The 25,062-nt window shown below is 43.6% G+C and overlaps 1 protein-coding gene across 2 annotated transcripts in view; it reads left to right on the top strand.

Annotated features, from left to right (window-relative positions):
- Window positions 1–737: 737 nt before the first annotated feature.
- Window positions 738–25,062, top strand: part of LOC146855050 (NAD-dependent protein deacetylase sirtuin-3-like) — a 353,106-nt gene continuing 328,781 nt past the window's right edge. Inside the window, exon 1 of one of the 2 annotated variants that reach the window (XM_085650556.1) lies at window positions 738–986. In XM_085650556.1, coding sequence (XP_085506682.1) covers window positions 965–986 — 22 coding nt within the window. In that variant the 5' untranslated portion in view covers window positions 738–964. The remainder of the gene's footprint in view (window positions 987–25,062) is intronic. The other variant, XM_085650557.1, reaches the window with a different exon arrangement.

Raw genomic sequence — 25,062 nt, 5'->3', positions numbered from 1 at the left:
CCCAGGGCACGTGCGTCCGGCCCCTTTTATTGACAGGGTTACCTGGAGTCCCTTTCTTATTACGTTATTGAGACACATTCTACATTTAGCCATGCGTGCTTCTGTCATACAACTGTTTTCTCCACAGTGAATGCATTTCAGTGACATAGTTGAATACTTCACTTATCATTAAAAATGCTAAACACAGAGTTTATGGTGCTAGATGCACGTATATATTGTGTTTCTGTGACGCGTAAGGGTGGAGCCAAAATTATACTGCTCCACATCAATGGGCAGATTATAGTGAACTGTCAGTTAAGCAAGATGTTGGAGCGTCGCACGAAGTGATGTGCAGGGCGAGACACACAGTAAGGTCTGGTGTGGTCGCTCTGATCGATGTGTGTGGAAGGACCAAGCAGAGGGGCTCATACTACAGCAGAGGTGTACAGTTTCGTTTCTGGTCGTTATTGGCTGTCCTCGTTAAATGTTTTTTATTTATATTAATTTTGCTACTGTTTTGTGCTATCTCAGTCTAATCCCCGTTTAAACGTTCATCAAAATATGGAAAACCACAATTGGCATTTATATTATATGCCTCTCTTCTCTTTGATCCCTCTCACTAGTTGTTCATCAAAATAAACCACTGAATTTGCGGGTCTTCGTCCCCCACACCAAACGGTATACGGCACCTGCTAGCATCACAAACGGTCTCAGAAGCAGCAGGGACGACAGCTCCGGTTACAGCCGCCCCTTTCCCTGCCCTCTGACGCATTTCCTCTCTCTGCGCATGCCGAGCGTGGGTTGCCGTGGAGAGCGTCCCGCTGCAGGTGAAAGAAGAGCGCTCTAGCTGGCCGCGGGACCCAGGCTCATCTGCTCTTCAGCTCTCGCCTTATTTGGGACATTTTCTTTCAGGAATCCTTTCGCCTCTATTCGTAGTTGAGCGTATTTCACGGAAGGCGTACTTTGCTGGCGAGCACCTGCAACAATGAGCATCACCCGCAGCAAAGGTATTGTTTGAACCCCCCGTTGCCCGACTGAACTTTGTTTACTGCTGTTCTGGTCTTGTGCAGTGAGTTTATGATACTTATGTATTTTAAAAAAAAGTTTTATTGTTCACTTCTATCCCCGTGAACCATTGCTCTGATTGTTTCTATTCAGTGAATATTATGCGTAGTTTACACTGTGTATGCATTTCGGAAACCACAGCGCCAGCATGTTGTGAGACGCCTTCAGCCAGTCCTTGAGTTCAATCAAACAGATTGCACGCTTGCGTTGTTGTAGTAGTAGGTAGGCAAAGGCCGATAGGTCTTGGCATGCAAAGATTAGTTTGCTGCAACTCACTTAATAGGTCCCAAGCGGCTTGCGTTGTTGTAGTAGTAGGTAGGCAAAGGCCGATAGGTCTTGGCATGCAAAGATTAGTTTGCTGCAACTCACTTAATAGGTCCCAGGCGGCGCGAGGCTATGTGGTGGGTATCGTGTGTTATTTGCAAATTATTTGCGTTGTTGAATGCTTTTGTGTAAGTGATGTACGTTGCTTGCCTTTGACAGTTTTTATCTGGTCTTCTTTGTGAGAAAGGGTCATTTGGGGATAACCCGTTAAGGTTTTCTTTTCTTTCTGAAAACCGTTTTATACAGATATGAATTGTAACCACAATGGAAACAAGCAGTGCTTTAAATGGGGAAAAAAAGTGCAGGTACTCATCAAATTGAGCTGTGACCTGGGGGCGTGGCTAGGAGGTGGGACAATGGGCGGGGCTAATGACACTTTAAAGGGCGCAATAATTTTTTGGGGTGCGAATAATGACAAATTGCTTCAAACTGTAATATATGTTTGATACCCTTGCATGTATTAAAGATACGTTTAACATTCTCTTTCAAATGTTGCATATGAAATTGCCAGTGCACAAATAGCACATGAATCACATTTTATTATGCACAGATTCAGCGACCATCACCATTGAGTATCCAACTTAAAAGGAGAGGCGGTGGACAAAGGTATTAATTTAAAGGGCATACACATGAAACCAGGGTGGGGTGAGGCGTGGCGAAATGGTTGAAGATGCCAATCCCAAGCCACAAAACCCCATTCCTTGCACTATAGTAAAGGGACCCTTACGTAGTAGCAAAGCAAGTGGAGGAGGTCTGAATTAAAGAAAGGGGTTCCAATATGATCAGTGGCAATTGGCAGTAGAAAAACACACACACACACACACACACCCTTTTATCCCTTGAGGTATTTTGGTGCTTTCTGAAAGATGTATATTACCCAAGTCAATGTTACTCATTTTATCGACCTCAGAAGTATGAATGGCTGAGTGAACCTCCTGTGATTTAAAGCTGAGACCAAGAGGTCAAACACACATTTTTTAAGTGGATGCATTAGGCCACTGAGTAACCACAACACTAACCCCCACCCTACTCCTTGAACATCTACCAAGTACCAGCTAAACCTGGGGCAGGCCTGCTTTCATTGCTCTGCCTTGCTTCTAACAGTGCTGCTCTAATAGCCACAGTTGCCCATCGGGTGGTGGGGGTGGGTAGAAGAGAATCAGTGTAGCTATGAAGCACATTTTAACCTAACTGGTTTGACCCTGACTATCTCTGCCTGCAATAGTGTCTTTCCTGAGTCCCGACACGAGAAGCACCACTGTGAAAAGACTCTGCTACCTGCACAGCTCTAACAGTGTAAGGAGAGGCAAGGGTTTACGGCACATGACTGATCCACAAAAGAGTTTGCTGTAGGCTATACATTCCATGTTTAGGGCCACCAGTATCACCGTCTTTAGTATGCTTTATCTTTCTGGTTATGGACTAACAGAATGCTATACAGCACTGACCTTGCGGCTCCAGATCAACAGCAGCACTAGGCTGCACCCTACTCGACTAAGAACTGACATCAAAAAGATGTTAAATAAACATGCAAGCATTTATTTAAAGGTTAAAGAAAGAACGTAACTAGGGTGTCTTGCACCTCTTAACTTTACCAACACTAATTTTTAAACACATCTTGCAGCAAGAGTGTAAACAATATATAAAGTCTCTCCCCAATTAAAAAAGTGTTATTTTATCAACATGCAGAACCGATTATCCTTATTACATCAGATTATACCAGTGCGTTGAGAAGCATTTTTTTGTTTAAAGTGATAGATTTCAAACGTGAATTTAAAAACATGAATATTTCCCTCCACCCTGACAACAATGCCAATATTGAACTTATGTTCATCCTCTTGAGCAGCCTGGGTTCCTATTATACATGACTATAATGTAATTTCGAGAGTGAAGGCATTCACCTATTTGGGAGTAGTCTTCGATGATAAAAGCTCGTGGTCCCCTCAGCTTTCACTAAAGGTGAACTCCGCGAGAAATTCTTCTGCCGCAGTTCTTGGTTTTGCAAAAAGACTGGGTGGAAAGCCGGTCGAGGCTATATTAACCATTTACAAAGCAAAAACCATCTCTATTGTAAGATATGGGGCATCTATTTGGGGCTATATCAAACATGATGTGATCCAGACGGAGGAAAATACATTTTTGTGCTCTCTTCTTGGCCTTCCACACTCAACTGCTTCCTATTCAGTCCATATGGAACTTGGGATTGGATACATAGCAGATGTAATTAAATTGGCACCTTTACTGCTTTGGATTAAAACATGGTTAAACCCGAATCTCATCTTTAACCACAAAATCCTGTTGGACTGTATGAGATTAGACAACAGGAATAAAATTCATTGGTTGGCTAACATAGAGACGTTAGCTGCATACTTGGGGAGACCAGATTTTTTTTCCAACCCAGAATCCCTATGTAAGGCTGACTTAGAGTGGGTAAAATCTAACTTTATTAAATTAAAGGAGGCCGAGCGGGAGGGAGGTGAGCTATGTAAATCTTCGGTTAGGGGGCACGTTTTATTAACTTCGTCTCCAGGGATGTCTCTATACCTGTCAACAGTCTCCAAACCCTTCCACAGATGGTTATTGACCAAACTGCGGTTTAACCAAATACATATGGTCCTCTGGGATGTGGAGGGCTGGAGTAGACCGGAAGATGTTGCACCTTGTAAGTGTGATGACTTCTCCTTTCAAGACACCATGCATTTTGTATTCTTTTGTTCATTTTTTAAAGAGGCTAGGAAAAAGTTTATCATTCCATTGATGAAAAATATGAACTTTGTTCAGTGTAAGCCAGCCTTAATGTTTTTAGCTCTATTAGAGTGTCCATTAACCATGTTCTGTGTTGCCAGCTTTTTAGCAGCGTCTGTTAGAGAGAGGAGGGTCAGATTAAAAACTGTTCAAGACACTGACCCCACCTAGTTATTGACAAATGAATTTACATTAACTGATTAAATTGGCCATGGTCAACTATAAATTTTTTAATGTTATTGGAATAGTTTTTTATCTGTATATTTGTTATTATTAAGATTTTTTAATACTTTGTACTTGTATAGCTTACTTTTATGATTTTAATCAATTTGTTAAAGTGGAGAAGCCAGGATTAAGCCCAGATTTTCTGATTTCTGGTCAACTGCACAATGTGAAACCAGAAAGCCTCGGATTAAGCCTGGTTTCCCCACTTTACCAAATTGTGTGATCCTAGGCAAACGAATGTTGGTGAGAACCCATGATATTCACTAATCCGCTTGTTGGGTACAAATCTAAAGACTACTTCTGGTGTAAATTGGAGAGTTGTATAAAGGACAACAGCCATAAAAACGGCAAAATGCTGAAGACCAAAACAGTGGTTAGCACTCCATGGGCCATCAAAAAGGAAAACTCCACGTCTGTGATTTTTTTTTTTTAAAGGCCTGCTAGCCCAGATACCAGTTGCTGCTGCCCAAACATTTTAATTGTACCAACTAACTGGTTTAAATAAATGCCATAGAACCGGACCAAATACAAAGTATAATTGGGTTGGGGGGGAGCTGGGCCAGCAGCGAGGACTGGAGTGAAACACCGCAGGAGAGGCAGAAACAGCAGGAAAGGATTTTATTAGATTCCTTTCGTTTTGTTCCTGCCTCTGCTGGAACGCAGGATTTGATGGGCCCCTTGGAGAGATGTAATGCAGGGCACACATTAGTGTATTTGTGTAATGCAGGGGGAGCTGCAGTGCTTCACATCGGTGCCCTGCAGTACATCTCTCCAAGGGGCCCATCAAATCCTGCGTTACAGCAGAGGCAGCAACAATACAAAAGCCGTCCAGGGTACTAACTTATGTACCAGAGGAGTTGATGAAGAGGGTTCCTCGCTGGGTCTGACTGGCGATGGCAAGTGCTATTTTTCTGTGCTGGAAAGTGGTGATCCTGTGGCTCTGCTTTCTGTCCTGCGCTAAGAAACCGAAACGGGAAAACCAGCCTAAACTTGCCTTTTCAAAGGGCTTCCAGCCGAACAACTACCTGGCAGGTGACGCCAGACGTTGCATGGCTGTGCCACGTCACTACCGGTGTGAAATGGCCATCATGTGAGCATGTCTCACAGTGTATAAATGTGACGCATGCTCACTAGACCTGAAATGCCGACCTGCTTGAATGAGTACCGGTACTCTCCTTTGTAAGGAAAAAAGTGCCGGTACTCTTGGGGGGGGGGGGGGGGGGGGGGAAAGAAATACCGGTACTCAGTACCGGTGAGTACCGGCCCATTTAAATCACTGGAAACAAGCATTTGCAATGCAATAGGTCTCGCATTTATGCGAGTTTGAGCTATTGGCATTGCAAATGACAATGCCTTACATTTATGTGTTGTTTTTAAAACAGATAAATGGCATTGTAACTTACAATGCCAATAGCTTAAACTTCTGCAAATATAAGACCTATTCATTGCAAATGCGGGTTATAACATTTTTAAAAAGCTGTTAGGAGAGCATGTGTTCTGCCTGCAACAGCAGGCATGACAAAGCTATTTGAGATAATAGTGCTCTGAGGCAGTAATTAAAGCCTGCCGAGGTTACAAAATAAGACAAGGCGGTACTAAGGAGGGACTACTAAGCCTTTTGACCAATGAACAGCCACAGTTTACAGTGGACAATGACACAAGCCAATGAAAAATGTGTGCAGATAGTGGGCGGAGCGTCAAGTCCCTACCTCAGTACAGCATGCCTCTCAGAGCAGCGCATGCGCTGCCCAGGCTTGACCTAAAAAGGTACATATCGTAACCAACCAACAGATTAATAGATTTGGGCCTTCTCATAACCGGAGGACAATAGCAATGCATTGGAAGACTCACACTCCCAAATGTGAAACATTGGGCAGGGCCAAGGCAGCGACTTTGCGGCGTGAGGAAGTGCAAAGATTGAGGTGTACTCCCATTGTGGCACTGTGGGAGGGAGTATTGCATGAACTCCAGTTGTTCAAAGACTCCCTAGCGGCCTAGTTGGGAAGCCTCCCGCTACTGATCACTGGTGTCTGGTACGCAAGGTATGTCTGGTGTACTTCACATAGTGCTCCTGAGACTCTCTGCTCAAGGGGATGGAGGGGGGTCGGTCTACATCACTCTCAGAATGTAACTGTGAGTTGTGCTGGGAGGTGAGAGGGGGTGTGGGTCTGCACACTGCCTGCTGCTCCACAATGGAAAAATAATGTGGAGGTAGGACTACTGATATTATGTGGATAAGTGATTAGCTGACTGGTGCAGACAATGTATGGAACTCCCTGATGTGATATGATGGTTGGTAATGTTCTAAACATATTATACTGAACCGACTGCTCCTTACCAAATACTGTCAGTACCAGGTAATGTCAGTCAGTCAGTCAAAAAGTCTTTATTCGGTTTAAGTGCAAACCATAAAAGCATACTACAATAAATAGACTTAAAAATACAAAATTCATTATAAACGATTACTACACCTAAAAAACACATTGACACGAATAGATTTAACAGAGCAGCGTGTCCAATTAAAAACATTAAAAAGGGTACAGTTCATTTCTTCAAGGAGCGAATTACCACAGTTAAAAAATTCGCAATGTTAAAGGTTTCCCATACATCATTTAACATCTGAAGATATAAAAAAGCAGGTCTCACTTGAACAAAGCCTTTGTTTCTTAATATAGGAAATAAAAAGCGTTTCCTAATATCAATAAAGTGCTCACAAAAGAAGAAAAAGTGTGTCATATCCTGAGGGGAGAAATTATCACAGGAACAAGGGCCAAGGTCCAGGGCCCTTTTCCAACCTTTCTTATCTCCAAACAGGAGATGTAATTGATTTAATCTAAATCTAGTTAGAAGAAAACGGTGATTTGCATTTGTGACAAATCCTAAATATGGTTCCATGGAGCGTGTTGTTTTACAGAGCTGGTGGGCCCTAAAGGTGCCCTTAACCAGCTCATTCCCTTCCCTATCCATGGTAGAAATGTACATAAATGTTTCTTTACACCATTTAATGTCACCTTTTACCAGGGTCTCTGGAGACTGGAATAATTCAGGTCTGCCAAGCTTAATAGCCAGGTTCCGAATATATTTCAGCCAAGGTATACGCAACCCATAATCTAGCATTGTACAGTCTCTCAAAATTGTATGATTCAGCTGTAGTTCCGGGTTAAGCCAAATGCTAATCCATTTCAATAACGGGGCCAGAGCAATACTATCTTCTAGAAAACCGATTCCAAGTTCCTGATGAACATTATAGTTAGCAGTTGAGATCGGGACTGAAAGGAGGTTTTTTTAAGAACCTATCCTCGACAGTCTGAATGCTTTTAGCATTTTTAATGCCCCATATCTCAACTCCGTATAAAGCTATAGAGAGACACTTGGCTTTATAAACCTGAATAAGGGCCCTCATTGGTCTGGCACCTAGCTTTCTGGCAAAACCCAGAACACCCACAGTTGCTCTTGAAAAAACAATCTTTTTTGCTGTTATTTGGGTTACCCAAGAACCTTGGTCGTCAAAAAGAACACCCAAATAAGGGAAAGAAGATACCCTGGATAATTGGTGACCCCCGCATTTAAAAGTTTTAGATTTGGCGGATTTAGGGCCGATAACCATGACAAAGAGAAGTTCTGTTCCTTACTTTCTACCTCCCTGCCTACGGTGACTGACTGTCTCAAGGACCAAGAAACTGCTATCCACAACTGGCTTTGCGCTGCCAGCAATATCGTCGCCCCTTGCAAGTTCTCCATAGTTAAGCGTCCTCACGACGCCCAGCGGTGGTTTACAGAAGATCTTAAAACTAAGAAACTTTCTCTCAGACAGGCAGAACGCAGGTGGAGACGTAACTATTCTTCTACCACCAAAGATACTTTCATTAAGCTGCTAGCTGACTATAAAAAAGCCATCTTTGCAGCTAAATCTGCCTACTTCTCATATAAAATCACTAATTCATCAACTAAAACCAAAGACATTTTCTCCATTGTCAATGAACTATCCTTACCTGACAGGGTGACCCTCAAACCAGCACCTACCCAGGCCCTTTGCGATGCCCTCAATAATTTCTTTATTCAGAAAATTATCACTATTAAGCAAAGCATTCCTCTGACCCCCGTTCGTTCGGCTTTGGGGATCTCACCCAAAAACACTCAGTTTCTCGATCTAATCCCCCCGATCTCCAAGGAAAACTTCTTCTCACTGTTAAAAAAGGTCAGCTCGGGCTCCCCTCTGGACCCCTGCCCCCCTCCATTTCTCCGAGAAGCTTTTCTCTCATGCCCTGACCTTCCGCTTGCATTTCTCAATAATTCTTTAGAAACAGGGGTTGTCCCTGCCTCTTTTAAAGCAGCAGAGGTCTTACCCATTTTGAAGAAGCCTCAGGCAGATCCTACTAACCTAATTAATTATCGCCCCATCTCTCTCCTCCCTTATCTGAGTAAGATTTTGGAGGCTCATGTCACACAATGCCTCAGTTCTTTCATTGAACGCTCATTCTTTCTCGATCCCCATCAGGCCGGTTTCAGGCCTGCACACTCCACCGAGCAGGTCATACTTGCCGTGATGAACGAGCTCCGCAGGGGTGCGGACCACAATCTCTCCCAAGCCCTTGTTCTTTTAGATCTATCGGCCGCCTTTGACACGGTCGATCATAACCTTCTGATCGACCGTGTCCGTGATGCTGGCATTCAGGGCACGGCCTTAAAATGGATTTCTTCCTTTTTGGGAGACCGCTCGCAGGCTGTTCGTTTGGCCACCTTTTCTGCCATGAAAACCCCATTAACCTGTGGTGTCCCACAGGGTTCGTCTCTCTCACCCTTACTTTTTAACCTATACATGGTCCCTCTTATCCACTCGCTCCGCAATTTCGAAGTGGTTTGCTTCAACTATGCAGACGACCTTCAACTGGTCTTCAATATTAACTCCTCTACTGCGTCCATTTCCAGCTTTCAGGCTACTCTATGCTTCATCAGGGATTGGATGAATATCAGCCAACTCAAGCTCAACCCTGATAAGACCGAGCTTGTATTGACCGGCCCCTCAAATCCCTGGAACAACAATTTTTGGCACCCCTCGCTAGGAAACCCTCCTTTACCTTCTAAATCGGTCAAAAGCCTTGGAGTGATCATCAGCAGCGATCTGTCCATGAAGCCCCAGATTGGAGCAGTTACATCTTCATGCTTCTTTCACTTACGCAGAATTCGTAAGATTGCCATATTTCTTACCACTGAGGCCCTTACCGTAGTTCTTTTGGCCCTGGTCATTTCACGGATAGACTATGCCAACTCCCTTTATGTTGGCATCCCCCTCTATCAACTTCACCGACTCCAGCTGGTCCAGAATCAGGCTGCCCGTCTCATCACTCACCAATCACGTACCCAACACGTCCGTCCTCTGTTGAAACTTCTTCATTGGCTCCCGTTTGACAAACGTTGTCTGTTTAAACTGGGCTGCACTATCTTCAAAACCCTTACCTGCAAGGCGCCTGCTTTCATTTCTTCCTTAATCTCTCGCTATTCTCCCACCCGTGCACTCCGATCGTCACACTCCAACTTTCTCACCCCCTCTCGTTTCAATCGAAAAAAACACGGCGGACTATCTTTTTCTTTTCTGGCACCGCAGATGTGGAACTCCCTTCCTTTGGATCTCAGACTTGAAACCTCCCTGCCGCACTTCAGATCTCTTCTCAAAACCTTTCTTTTTATCCAAGCTTACCAGTAACCTCCTGATCTAGTGCACCATTGCCATAGCGCCATGAAACCTTTGGGTGTACGTGCGCTTTAGAAATAATTTTAACATAACATACCATAACACATGTGATTTAGCAAAATTAACAGATAAATCCAAAGCCTTCATAAAATCAGCAAATGAATCAAGCAGTAGCTGAAGGCCCACTCCCGTTCTTGCGACTAGGGCGGCGTCATCAGCATATAAAAGTGCAGGGATTAAACATTTCCCTGCACGGGGGATATCGTTACATGAGGCGATTAGGGTATTGTCTAATTCATTTATGTACAGTGTAAAAAGAAGAGGTGCCAAGATGCACCCTTGTCTAACCCCATTTAATATGGGTATATCTTTTGCACAATTACCCCTTTGGTCGTAGCGAACTGTTTCCGATAACTCTCTATGTAGATCTGCTAAGAAGTAGACAATGTCTTTGTCTACTCCATGGGATAGGAGCAGGGACCACAGTTTTGACCTATTTACACAGTCAAAGGCCGATGACAAATCCATGAAGGCAACCAATAAGGTTCCCTTCTTGGCCACCGTGTACTTGCCAATTAATAGTTGTAGATTTAGACATTGGTCTATGGTACCCATCCCTTTTCTGAATCCGTACTGGACCTTAGAGAGTGTTCCCGATTCCTCTAGCCAACCGTTCAGTTGGGCAAGGACCACCCTCCCCAGTACTTTCACGGAAGAATCTATAAGGGAGATTGGACGGTAGCAGCTCGGGTCGCCTCTATCACCCTTTTTAAAAATGGGAATGATGACAGATTTCGCCCACGTCGACGGTAGGCCCAGTTGACATGCGTTTGTAAAGACATTAAATAAGATTTTGGACCAGATTTTTATATCTGATTTAAAAAGATCTGCCGGGACTCCGTCAGGTCCCGGCGCCTTGTTGCTTGTCATTTGCATGATGGCATTTGTGACCTCTAGTTCTGTGAAAGACAGGGTATAGCTCTCCAGGTTAAGTGAGGGCGCCACCCTCGGGCCATCTCCATCATACACCTGTTTAAAATGGGTAAACCACTTATCTTCATGAATACCGCAGTCAAGCTCATTATTACTTTTGCCATTAAAAAAAGGCTTGTTTACGATAGACCAAAATTTAGCACTATTTTTGATAACATCAATGGACAGGAGTTCATTCCATGCCTCTTCCCTGATTTCATTTTTACGCTTATTCTGAGCCATTTTATAGGCCTTCCTACATATAGCAATTTCTGCTCTATCTGGTGGGACTGCTTTCAAAGCTCTCATTAACTTCCGTTGGGCTGATGAGCAGCTGTGATCAAACCATTTCTCCCCATTCATGGGTTTAGCCTTACATACTTTTTTAAGATCACTATTTACCTGACAGCAAATTTTATCATAAGCTGTCAGGACTGCTTCACCAAGGATCCCATCTTGCAGACACAAATGTATTTCATCCCCAACCGTTCCCCACAAGTTCTCATTAAAATCCTTGGTAATGTCTAATACATGACATAACACCCCTATGATGTAACACGTGCATTGTACTGGCAAACTAATGAAGATTGGTTAAAAAAAAGTCACATGTTCAAATGGTGGCGGGCCCACTCAGTCATTCATCCTTCTGAGGTCAATTAATTGAGAATGACGGAGTTGGGTAACAATAAAGATTTATTATTTGTCAATAGCGCCAAGAGAACCCCTCCTGGTGTACACAACGCCTGCTATGTTAGGTTGGGTATTAACTGTCCCAAACACCATGGTCTTATTAAGCATCAAATATAGTGCAGGTGTGGACTGTCCATAGTGAAGTGATGCTGATCTTTCATAGTTCCTATTCTTGCAATGCATTTGTGCCTAAAAGAAGGATTGTGTCTTCAGGAAGCCACTCCCTTGGTTCCACCCCGGGCATTCCAATTTTCCTTTTACAGTAATATACCCGGGACTGGTAACATGGACTCTTTTGTACGAATGAATCGCCAGTAGAGTGACTGGGTAGGCACCAGGGTGCCTGCCTACATCGTCGTCGTCAGGATACTAGGTTTCTAAAATTAGGCATTCATTTCACGTGCTGGTGAAGGTGCATTATGGGAATTGTAGTCACGAGTTGCTTCGACTAAACCAATTGGGCTGATTCGCCTAGTGACAATGATTTGAAAATAATGGGCTGGCCTGGAAACATGGTGCCCTGACATCATGGAGTTAGGGGGTAACACACCTAAAAAAATTAAATCTTGTACCATGGAAATCGGAGGAGGGGCAAAATACTCTCCACCCTGCTCGGGAACGGCCAATGTCTGCTGCTCATCGTTGACCTGAGTGTTTTTTTTGTGTGTTTTTAGCTTTACTGATGGAGCCACATTTTCGCTTTTAAGAAAACATCTTGAGCTAGATATTATCATCAAGGGTCTTCAGCACGACATTCCGAGGGAAAGGGTAAAAGTTTGCCAAATGTGCTGAAGTTCAGAGTAGCAAAGAGAGAGAAACCGGGGGGGGGGGGGGGGGGGGGGGAGTTCGGAGCGTGGGAGGGGAGAAATACTGAACAAGGCGTCTTGAGGAGGAAAAAGGGAGGAATGTGAATGGAGAGACGCGCATTCCAGTGCAAATCCCTTAATCTCCCGTACCTGAAAAGTGAATGAACTGAGAGCAAGCGGATAGCATTTGTTTTTTTTCATGTAGTGTCCCGAGGTCTCACCTGCATGCTGCTGGGCCATCTCTGTGATATCCTTTTGGTCTTTAACCCCTTCCCCGCTCATGACGGAACCACTCCGTCATGAGCCACGGGTGCCGTGTGCTCATGACGGAGTGGTTCCGTCATGCTGCGGCTGTTGGCCGCCGCTCCGCCCACGCGGCGCTAATTCCCCGCCTGTGCGGGCGATTAGCGTAGTCGTGACGGAACCACTCCGTCATGAGCACAGCTCAAACGTGACTCATGACGGAGTGGCTCCGTCATGAGCACAGCGCCACCGCGCTGCCCCCAAACCCCCCCCAGCGCTGCGGCGGATTTCCTGCCACAGCCAAGGGGTTAAGCAGAGCCGCGTTCGCAGCACCTGAATGAACATCGTCGGGGCTGCCGGCACCAGCGCTGCCCGCAGTGGCAGGGAGCTAAGCCAAGCCATGCTGCAGCCTAAGAAGACTTGGGGTGTTCAGTGCACCACCTGCAGCGCGCTGCCGCTGGCTCCCTGCTCCTGGCACTAGACGCAAAGAGTAGCAGATAACGGGCGCTCCACACGCATATGCTCTCAATAACACAGGCAGACTGGAGGCGGGACTAAAGTTTAAAATGCACAAGTTACCAGCCTCCTCTCCCCGCCTGTCGTAGAAGGGTGGCGAGACACTATAGCTGCAGTCGGCGCCATGTTGGAAGGGCACAGCTTACAGTTAGTGTCCGTAAATGCCAGGATAATAGCAATTATTGCCTCCCCCTAGCCTCCGTATTTTCTGTAGGCGGGAGGATCAAGCAAGTTTGCACTATATAAAATTGCCCCAAAAAAAGCAGTGTGCCAGTGGGTCAAGTTTGCACTATATAAAATTGCACCAAAAAAAAGCAGTGTTGGGAGAGCGCTGCCTACCGGGGTCCTTACAGTAGAAGACCCTAGACACCCTGCAGCTACAATTTAACAATGCTCATAGACTGGTTGGGCTGCAACCATGATTGCTGCTCGGTGTATTTGCAAACGAGCCCAATCACCTTAAAAAGAAAGCCCAAAATAAAACAAATCCTACCAAAAGACGCCCAATTGCCGGGGGGATCGAAAAGTTTAAAAAAAGCTAAATAAATACAGGAAACAGAGGGGGGAGGCACAGTGCATGAGGCAGCACCAACACAACTGGGGCGGTAAAAGGACATGGAAGGGAGGAATGCAATATTTACATAAAAGCAGCCATGGCGCCAAAGCTGAACACAGGCAGATAGTAACAGACTAGAAAACCAAGAAATAAGAGTCCCCCCTCAGAACACATAAAGACCAATAGCGGAATGAGACAGTAGTTAGTCCCTGCTGCCTGGGAGGAACGGAAGAGAAAAAGTAGGGCCAAAGAGGCAGGACTGATCACCAGCAAGCAAGGATTTTTAAACGACACTGAAACAAACAAATCAAAAGCAGGGGGATGGCTTTAAGCCAACATGAGAAATTACAACAGGTCTCGAATGCTCGACCTAAAAAGCGATAGAGGAGAAGAATGGAGAATGAAAGAAAGAACAAGAGAGCGATGATGTTGGAGGTGAAATGGAGAGAGAGAGATTTGGAGGGTATCAAAGAAAACGAAATTATAGGGTAAAGAAATCATTGGAGTGTTACATGGGAACAAAGTAATAAAAAAAAAACAGGGTTACTACAGTAAAGGGCAGATGCTCGTGGGAGGCAAGGCAGCACAAGGAATAACATCAATCAAATGATTAGCACAAATGGTTGGTTATTGCACTGAAAGTTTACACAAGCACAATGCCAAAAGCCTTTTGACATAGTGCAAAACCCCTGTTAAGTTATGCAAGTTAGATTTTTTTGTACACACATAAACTCCCCTGAACGTTAACTAGCTACTTAACATAGTCTGATGTCCTAATAGATGGCATTGTAGTGCCCAATGAAATAAGCAGTGGCCTGACTAAAATGCCTCTCTAAATACTGGCACTGTACACAATAGGTGTTCAACAAAAGGCAGCTCCAGGTGAGACCAACAAATTCAGCAAACTGAACAAACAAGCAAATTGAAAGGGGCATTTAAAATGCACCATTGTGGTACTCCAGATCATACTAAACTCTGCGAATGCAAGCCCTTACCCTACTCCAAACCTCAACCTGGGATGCTCTAGCGATCTTGCAGCCCTTTGCCTTCAGTCTCCCATACGGATTGGGAATGGTAAGTGGAAGGGCTGAGGGTGCTGTGATAAGAGCACCAGAGGGGTCCATGTCACCAAGTAGCAGTGCTCCAGCTGTTGATGGCCTTTTCTTTTACCAATCATCATTTTCGAGATGGAGCAACTGAAGTGGACTAGGACTACCCTCCCCTGAAGGCTTTATGTTGCTAATGAAAATTCAGCAAAGAAGAGAGGAAGAGTACTTGGTGACCTGAAGTCTTGTGCTACAATTATGCTGAAAAGAGTGGAAGACTGAAGCAAGAGGCAGGGTTCGAAGGACACAAGTTAAAAGAGGGTTCTTAGCTAAGAGGGGATGCTTGAGCGAAAACACAGCAAATGAAGACAGGAACAAAGGAAGACAGCTGGGTGTAAAGTGTGGAAGGTGAGGGTCTACGGAAGGGATGCACTGAACAGTTTACAAACATCAGACTAGACAGAGAGTGGAGTAAAAGATGCTGCCGAGTGGAAGGAGAAGGCTGGATGGGAAGTGGAGTAGAGTAGGGCTCGGTAGCTCCATCACCTTGCTGGAATGTGTGTGCTGCCCATGGCTCCCAAGAACCCCCCCAGATCCATAATTATTTTGATAAATATAAGCAGATGCAATAGACTGGGGTGGGGGTTTTGATAAAGAGAAAGATCAGAGGAAACCGAGAGAAAGACGTAAGTGAAACGTGAGAGAAAGAATAATTGGACAGTGACTGGAATACATGTTAGGGGAAAAAAGGAGCATGTGAGAGACTGACAAAGCAGGGTGGAAGGAATTGGGGAGGAAACAAGAGATTGACGTGAGAGAAGTGGAGGGGAGAAGAGCAGGTCAAACTATATGAGATTGTGAGAGATGGGGAAAGTGCCGGAGAAGTGGGAGGGGAGGAAAGTAGAACGAAATTGGAACATACAGGGAAAGGGGGGGGGGGGGGGGTAAAAAAAAAAAAGGCGGTCGAAAATAGATTGGGAAGACTGGTGAGTTTGAGGGAAGCAGAGAAAGACAGCACACTGTAAATCACCCATCACACAGAAATGGAGAGGCGGGATTACCCCCATCCCATACCCAAAGTAGCCACCAGTGCTGTGCACTCGTAGGCCCGATGGTAGCAGGCTCCACCCAGGCTCTGTCCCTCCATCCACCTAGCCTCTGGCCCTCCATCCACCCAGCCTCTGCTGCTCTGTCCTCTCAGGGCAAATACAGTGCCTCTTGTGCACAAGAGCTGTGGATGGAGGACTGGAAAGCAAAGAAGAGCAAATACACCCGAGTGAGTGATAATTTAGGAATATGGTGTGTATAGTAACAGAGACAAACGGGAAGAGGCTTTGTGTGTTTCCTCAGCTAAGACACTCGGCTCGGTGACCCCGATAAAAAAGAGAAGCATGTCATAATTCCAGGCTGCCCAAACGCTGAGAGGCCTTACTAAGTTTAGGCAATCTTATGTAGCATTACTGCTTGTAATAGTAACATCTTTGTCCCTAGCCCATGACCATCGAATACCCTCTAAGCCAATACACAGCGGAGTAGCTTTATACTGGGGTTACTAGGCCATCGCAGCAGCGCCTGCTATTGATCTCTTGCTCATTTGCAGGGGGCTCCATGCTCAAGCCACTCTTATCATGTAGCACCGTTTCAGTCTGTGCTTTCCAGCTTGCTATGCTATGTTAGTTGGATCTGCAGAATACACTGAAGAGATGCAACCATCTCTCGCTTTTTGTGAGGGGTGAGTGGGTGAGGTAAAAGACAGTACAGGTGACCAGGGTTACACACCATACAAACACATGCACGGTACTACGTCCCTTTCTCACTCTTGCATGCACCACATCACGGCGCCCACCACAGATCCGAAGACTGGGGGCATGCATTCATCTTCCCTCATTCAATGGTAAATCTCACTCTGACAAACTACACATCATGCTTCGGATCCTTGGAAGGGTTATTATGAGGCGCCATACAAATATTACAATACTGGGAGGATTCTTGCATTCCTGTTATGTGGCTTTTATGGCACTGTCAATCACACATATTTTGTGTACCCGTAGGTTACGTCACTGTAATTATGGGCTTGATTAGCACAGCACCCACTTCACGAAGGCCGCGCTTCGCAAGCCTTTCTTTTAGCGTGGCACTTGTGCAACTGCCAGGCGACAGATCCTGAAGAATTGTGCCTATCCAGTGAGGTTCAGGCAGTGTTCAAAAGTAAACAATGGGCCCAGCTCCTACCTTTGTTCAGGTGAATTAGCAAACCATCCCTGTGGAGCTGAGGAAAAGCATCTTCCATAGCGTGCAGCAGCAAAGGTAGATTTTCAGGATCCGCTGCACACCGTAGGGGCGGGCGAGTTGTGAACAGTATCACCGGAGTGTATTCCCGCTTTTAAAACTTGGTCACAATAAACACAAACACTTGTGGGAAGTGCTCTGTTAAAATAAAGCCCAGTGGCTGTGAGCCGGGTGCCACATTGAATGGGAATGCTCGTCCGGAATATGTAACAAGCATTTGCAATGCAATAGGACTCGCATCACGCGAGACCTATTGCATTAGAAACGGGACTGCGGGCGCGCATAAAGACACGAACGGGAGTGCAGAGGGGGGCAGGCGGGAGCCGAGAAGTCATGGACTGCGGGGGGGGGGGGGGGTTGGAGGGAGACACGGAAGAAACTAGTGTTGAAAGTAAAGGGGTCAGTAGCCATGGAAGGATACAAATGACGACATGCTCGTCATAAGGCGGGATTAACAATGCTAAAACCAAAAGGTAGCCTTTAGGACCTAAGCCAATGTAAAAGATGGGTAGAGTGGGCAGAGCTTCCACGAGGCTTCCTCGCTATACTGAATGCCTCGCAAAGCGAGCATCGAATGTGCTGCAACGCTTGGCTCAACCTAAAAAAAAATGACAACTGCACCCTTCGTATCACCCCAGAACCCCCGGGGTCAGATCCCTTAGCTCCCTGGTGCAAGGTCTTAGTTCACTGCACCAACTTGAACTAGTGAATCCATTTGGACTGCACACAGAAAAAGCCTACTCCGCAATCTTGCATAGGAAGTGTTTCCTGTCAGTTCCATAAGATACGCTCAGAGATAGCCGTGGTACTCCAAAAAATCTTTCATTATTGATTAATGCACTTGAGGATCACTAGAAATTGAATATGCATTTTAAAATATGTATATTAAAATTCCTATACTAGTGCACCCACTAATAAATGGTAACATCACAGAAGATAAAAATTCAAAGTAGTGGAGTACTTCATGAACAGTGTAAACAACAGGGAAAAACTGTAACCTGTTCATTACATTTTGTAGCCCTAACACCCTCATTTGTGTTATCCACGACACTACAGAATCAATAAACAATAAGCTTATCCACCGAGTTTCGAAGGTGGTGGGCATACGGAGGGCTTTTGACCTCGAATCTGAACTGGGTTCGAGTCTCGGCAATGACGCTGAACATCCTGTGATTCTGGACAAATCACTTAATCTCCCCGTGCCTAACAAAAATAATGAATGTGTCCTCATGTAATGCAACTGGTGCTATGTAAAGCGCTCTGATACCCGATTCGGGTCAAGTTCGCGCTATATAAAACTCTAAAAAAAAAATATTTAAATACCTGATTTGTGATAACGAGGTCTGTTGTTGTCTTGAATATCTCGCCTGCTATCCCAAGCACAAGTGCAAGGACATCATGTCTATTCAAGAACAGACGCAACCCTCTCACCAGTTCAGTGCAGCTGGAGCCTCGTAAGAGTGTTGCCAGAGCAGCCTTGGGTTAAGGCAGTGTAATCTGGTGCCGTGCCATCTTGATTTTCACCCACGTGAAGGTACTCTCCTAATCAGTGGACAAATACTTGGGTTTATATAGGGCCTGGCCACTGAATATATTTTATGTTTATTTTTTGATTTCAAATAATTTTTATTGGCATAATAGAATATCCAACACAAAAAGGGGAAGTTAAAAAAAAAAAATAAAAAAAAAAAAGACAGGTAGTCATGATACATATTTATCTCACTTAATAGGAGTGATTTCAAGTATATCATATCATTAACAAATACAGTGTCAGATATAACATATCCTGTATTAGATGGTAGATCGTTCCTCAAGTATACCATTGGTACAAAGAGTGACATGAAAAGGGTAACATGTACATTGGTGTAACTGCTAGTATCAATTTATATTGGAGAATTGTTCATTGTGTAGTGACATACGCATGTTATACATAAAATATAAAATGTCCGAAGTGAAGGGTAAAACCCTGTAATAACGAAAAATCTAAGGAAAGCCAAGGGTTCGCAACAGCGGTCAGAGGGTGCGCATATGAGGGGTCTATGTGGACTCTCAAGGTAAGTAGTGTCTGATTTAATGAATGTCGATTGATATAGCTAGGTGTATTAGAGGTCACTCAGGGCGGCTTGAAGGTATAGGAGGATGCATCCGAAGTGCCCCATATCTTCCTATGAGGAGGGCACCAGAGAGAGAGTTTTAAAGCAATATTGTTGGCACCTCTTGGAAAGGTTATCCATTCTTGCCACATTTTGAATGAGATCAATTTGAAGTTCTTCCAGTTCCCCAAAATTATTTTGCATGCTAGCGTGAGCATTAAGTCAAGAAGGTCAGAGTCGTTGTCATTTTTTATTTGGAGGTCCAGGAAGCCTAGGATAATATATGAGAATTCTCTGACTGGGCTAACATGTAAGTTGTGTGTTATGTATTCGAAGATCTTATCCCAGTAAGGTCGCAGGAGAGGGCAGTAAAATAACTTATGTGGTAGATCCCCAACTTGAGAGTTGCAGTTCCAGTACTGGGGAGATTGAGTGAGGTTAAGTTTGTGCAGCTTGGCTGCTGTCCAATAGGCTCTGTTAATAATCATGTATTTCGTCTGTGAGAGCAATGGTGAGATTTTGTTCCTAAATGGTGTCATATTTATGCATTTCCAAATAAACTCGATAGATTTAGTGTTAGTTTTTGTTTCCCATTTCCTTTCGTTAGCCATGTGTCCTTTACCTGGATTAGACATGAGTATTTTATATATCCTAAAGACCACATGACCCGCTACAGTCAGTTGATTCAATTTAAGGGATGGAGAAGGAAATACCGGTTTGATGGGTTGTTTAGTGATCTGAGCTTTAACCCCTTCGATGCTGCGCAGATTCCGCCGCTGTGCTGACGGAATCTTGCGCGGGTGTGCTCATGACGGAATGGTTCCGTCATGAGCACAGCTCAACCGTGGGTCATGACGGAACCATTCCGTCATGAGCACCGAAGGGGTTAAGCTGTAAAAATGTATACATATCTATGTTATTCAATTTCTTTTCTAGCTGCAGGTTAGCAAAAGATTTAGGGAGGGTATTGTTATACAAATCTTTTATCAGGTTATTACCTTTCTGTGACCAGTCCTGCCAATAAATTAGGTTACCATCTATTTTTAGTGTAGTGTTATTCCAGACTGCAGCCATGTTAGATTGATCTATGTAAATGTCAGAGTGAACTTCTAAGTGTGAGAAGGTCTGTTTAGTATTTTGGATAATATATAAGTGTGGAAGGCTCGATGTATGCATAGTCATAATGGGGGACAGGGGAATTCCTTTAATTAGGTTTGCTTAAAATTCCAACCATGGTGAGTGATACAGTGAGTTTTCTACAAACCAGGCTGCCACTTGTTTGCAGAGGAAAGCAGTTTGGTAGTTTCTAAAGTTGGGCAAAGCAGCTCCTCCTTTGCTTTTGCAGTGTTTGAGTTTTAGCAACAATATTCTGGGCTTCTTCCCTTGCCATAAAAAATTGTTGAGGGCCTTATCGATTTTCTTTATAAAGTCATCTGATAGTATCGTAAGAAGCATACTGACAAGGTAGTTAATGACGGGTGTAATCATCATCTTGATAGTTTTCAACCTTCCCCACCAACACAATTGAAATTTTGGTGACCATCCGTTCAGTAGTTCGGAAATGTTCTTAAATGTAGCGTTTTCATTCACTTGTAGCGTTGTGATGAGGTCATTAGTAAAATAGTAGACCTAGGTATTTAATTGGTTCTGGTTGCCATGACAGGCCAGTGTCTCCCAGAATGTCTTTACCCCCCAGAGAGTTAAGGGGTCAGTCTTGTCCTCATTAAGTGTGTAGCCAGAGACTTCTGCTAAATCATGTATCGCTTTCATCAGAGCAGGGATAGCTGTCGCAGCCTCTCTCGACACTATTAGGATATCATCCACGTAGGCGGCCACTTTGAAGATTACACTGCCAAGCTCCATACCAGGTATGTCTGCATTTTCTCTTAGGTGTTGGAGAAACGGCTCTATGGCTAATAAGAAAAGTGATGGGGAAAGAGACCATCCTTGCCTGGTCCCTTGTCGAAGTGTGAGTGATGAGGAAATGGCACCCACCGCTCTAACCTTTGCTTTGGGTTCATGGTAGAGTGCCATAATCATACGTATTTGTTAATCTCCAAAGTTGAATTTTTCTAAGATCATACGGAGATGTACCCAGTCAACCTTGTCAAATGCCTTTTCTGCATCTAAGGTGATAGCAACAGTTGGTGAATTGATCAGTTTGTCTTTTTCAATTGCATGGCAGAAAATTCTAGTATTGTTACTGGAGAACCTTTGTCCTAGGAAGCCTACTTGCGATGGGTGGATATGTTTAGCAATATATTTTTGTACCCTGTACAGATAGGATCATCGCATATATTTTACAGTCAAGGTTAATTTGGGAGATTTGGTCTGTAGCTTTTTGTGAGGAGCGGATCTTTGTCTTCTTTTGGAATGACTATAATGATGGCTGCAGCTGGGGTGCCTGTGACTTGGCTAGTGGATGTGAAGTGCTGAAATAGATTTAGGAGGGGCTGTGCTAAATGTGTAATGAATGTCTTATATAAGATAGCATTATATCCATCAGGGCCTAGGGCTTTGCCAGATTTGAGTTTTTTAATGGCGGTTTCTATTTCTTCCGAGGTGATAGGACTGTTGATACAGCTAATTTCTTGTTCTGATAGGGCATTCAGTCTTATATTATCTAAGTATTCCTTATTATTCGTGTGGTTCATTTTATTGTTAGTGCCATATTATCTCTGATAGAATTCCTGAAATGTCCACAATTTTATTCGGATTAGTATGGATAGTTCCCGTTTCGTCTTTAGTAGCATTTCTAGTGTATTTCTGCAATTTAAATTTTAGGAATGCAGCCAGTGAATCCTCTGCCTTGTTGGCTTTACAAGGCCTCAAACTTTACTGCTTGTTAATCCTGACTCCTTCTCTAGTGCTGATTATTTTATTGTATTCATATTTTTTGTTTAGCATATTGTTTAATGTCTGTGGGTCCTTCCTAAGTATGTGCAATTTCTCTAGCTCAGAAATTTCCTTCTCTAAGGCCTGGAGTTTCTCGTTTGCTTCTCTTTTCATATTTGACTTTATTTTTATTAGTACTCCCCTGACTGTACTTTTCAGCGCCTTCCATCTAGTGAGATGTGACATCTCATTAACCTTATTGTCAAGTAAGTAATTTTTAAATAGTCTCTTCAAGAAGTGTCTTGTTCTGTGTTGTGGAAAGGACATAGTCATTAAACCTCCAAAGAGTTTTTTTTAGTGGTGGTATTAAGTCCGTAATCGTGAGAGAGATGCAGGAGTGGTCTGAAATAACTCTTGGTTCAATTGCTGTGTGCTCTATCCTGATTGTTGAGTTCCCAGAGATCATAAGATAGTCACTGCAAGAATAAGATTTATGTGGATAGGAATAAAATGTGTAATCCCTTTCTGTAGGGTTTGAGGTCTCCATGCGTCTACAATATTACATTTGGTACAAATAGTCTTGAGAGCGTTGTGTGCCTTGTTTTGTCTGAAATGGCAGGTCGAGTTCCTATCTAAATCAGGGTCCAGTGGGGATTAGAGTCTCCCCCCAGTATGGGTGTAGTCGTGTCAGGGATCAGCTTAATTTGTTAAGCGAGATCATTCCAAAACCCTGGATCATCAGTAGTGGCTATGTAAAATTCAGAATTTTGTTTATTTAATATTGTTATAATGCATCTCCCTTGTTTGTCTGCAATGTGCGAAATCAGATGTTCTAGCATTCCTCGAGATCATTGTCAAGACTATTTTTCTTGCCATCTGCGGGTGAACACGTTACTTATGTAAAAAGGTGACTCTTAAGAGAGTTGGCTATGGTGGCATCCAGTTTTATCCCTTGAAGGAGAATTATGTAAGCCCTTTGTGGAAATAATTAAGCATTTTCCTTCTTTTGACAGGGTGGTTAAGATCCTTAACGTTCAAGGATATCACTTTAATATTTTGGTGAGTTTGCAGAGTCATCTTGTCATTAAGTGATGTTTATAATCAATGATTCCATCGATTGGTCAATTTCGGAGTGTGGGTGGGGTATCATATGTTCTGACTTTGTAATTATCAACACTTTCAGACCGCCTATTTCTGAGTATCTCCTAAGAGCTTTGCATATTACTATAGTTTCCATCGTGCGACCCTTTTGTGTATGTACATTCATAGTAAAGCACCCTTGGTTGAGGGGAAACAAAAGGAAAGATGTATGCAACCGGAAACAAAAAGTACAGAAGAAACAGGAAAAAAATCAAAAGAAAAATATTAACCCTCCCCTTCTCTCCCCTTGTCCCTCTCCCTCCCTCCAAAAGAGGCTGTAGACATGGCGATTAAAGGAAGGTGCGTCCCTCTCAGAGGCGCTGCTATGAGTGGACACAATTAAAACAACTACGAAGCTAAACTATTAAAATTCCTGAGTAATAAACTATGCGAACAGAGTGCGCATTGACTCTTAATCTACCTATTCGGTTATTAATAACGCGTTCATTCAGTTACAATGAGAATAGTGACTAAAATAAACCTTCTTGACTAGTATAAGTAACTACTACAGCAGTACAACAGTACAAAAGCACTATAGTATAATAGCACAAGCAACCAGTACAATTATGTATCTAGAATAATGGGTTTAATCAGCATAGTGAATGATTAACCTGGTCGATCAGCCCGGTCTTAGTAGCCATTATTATAAAGTAAGATGAATAACAAGTTAACCAGCACGTTATAGTAAGGGCAGTCAGATCCTAGCAACTAGTGTAATATCGCTCGCATAGTAAGTTTAATCCGCTTAACCAGCAACATATTGTAAGAGCAGTCAATTTCTAGCACATTGAACCCTTGATCTAGACATTGAATATAAACTTTCTTATCTTTCTCATATTACTCATGTTGGCTTCATGGAAATCAAGGATTTGGGGTTACTGCAGAGCCTTTCTGTGTGGAAGTGACCATTGTGTTTTTCATTGTCCTCCAAGTAAAACTGTATAAAAGCACCATCATATAAGATAACAAGCAACCAGTACAGTAATGTACCTAGAATGATGGGTAAATCCAACATAGTAAATATGATTAAACTGGTTGATCAATCAAGTCTTAGTAGCCATTATAGTAAAGTAAGATGAATAACCAGTACTTTATAGTAAGGACAGTCGGATCCTAGCAACTAGTGTAATGATGAGCTTTACATAAGGAGCTTAATCAGTCTAATCAGCAACATATAGTGAGAGCTACCAATTTCTAGAACATTGAACACTTGATCTAAACATTGAATACATTTTCTTATCTTTCTCATATTACTCAAGTTGGCTTCATTGAAATCTAGGGTTGGGGATTACTGCCGAGCTTTTCTGTGTGGAGGTGTCCATCGTGTGGTCCTCATTGTCGTCGTGGAATTTCTTCATTGATTTGTACTCCGAAAAGAAGTGGGACTTGCCCTGTATTACAACTTGATACCTTGAAGGGCCGGCAAAGGAGAATTGGTATCCTAGGGATCTTAGCCTAGTACAGAGCGAAAAAGCCTTTTCTTGTGTCCACTGTTGCCTTGGAGTAGTCTTGTGCTAATAAGATTTTGTGTTTGTTTCAGAGAAAATGCTGGTTCTTCCTCATGAAGGATAAGATAAGTTTGACATGTTTGTATCTCAATGGTTTACATAAAATAGGTCTAGGGTGCGTTTGGTTCGGTAGCCTTCTTGCAGGGACCCTGTGTGCTCTATCAAACTCCAAAGGCTTTTCGAAAGGCAGCCTGGTGACTTGTGGCAACCATTTTTCAAGGAAGGTGATGCATGACCCTGTCTCACTTCCCCCCCGCCATCCCAAAAATTTGTATATTTCCTCTTCTGTTTCTATCTTCCAGCTCTGATATCTGTTTGGCCAGAGCATGTGTAGTGGA

The sequence above is a fragment of the Triturus cristatus genome, chromosome 4_1 (genome assembly GCF_964204655.1).
Source record: "Triturus cristatus chromosome 4_1, aTriCri1.1, whole genome shotgun sequence".
Lineage (NCBI taxonomy): Eukaryota > Metazoa > Chordata > Amphibia > Caudata > Salamandridae > Triturus > Triturus cristatus.
Note: the sequence above shows the minus strand (reverse complement) of the source record. Positions and strands in the feature narration are given on the sequence as shown.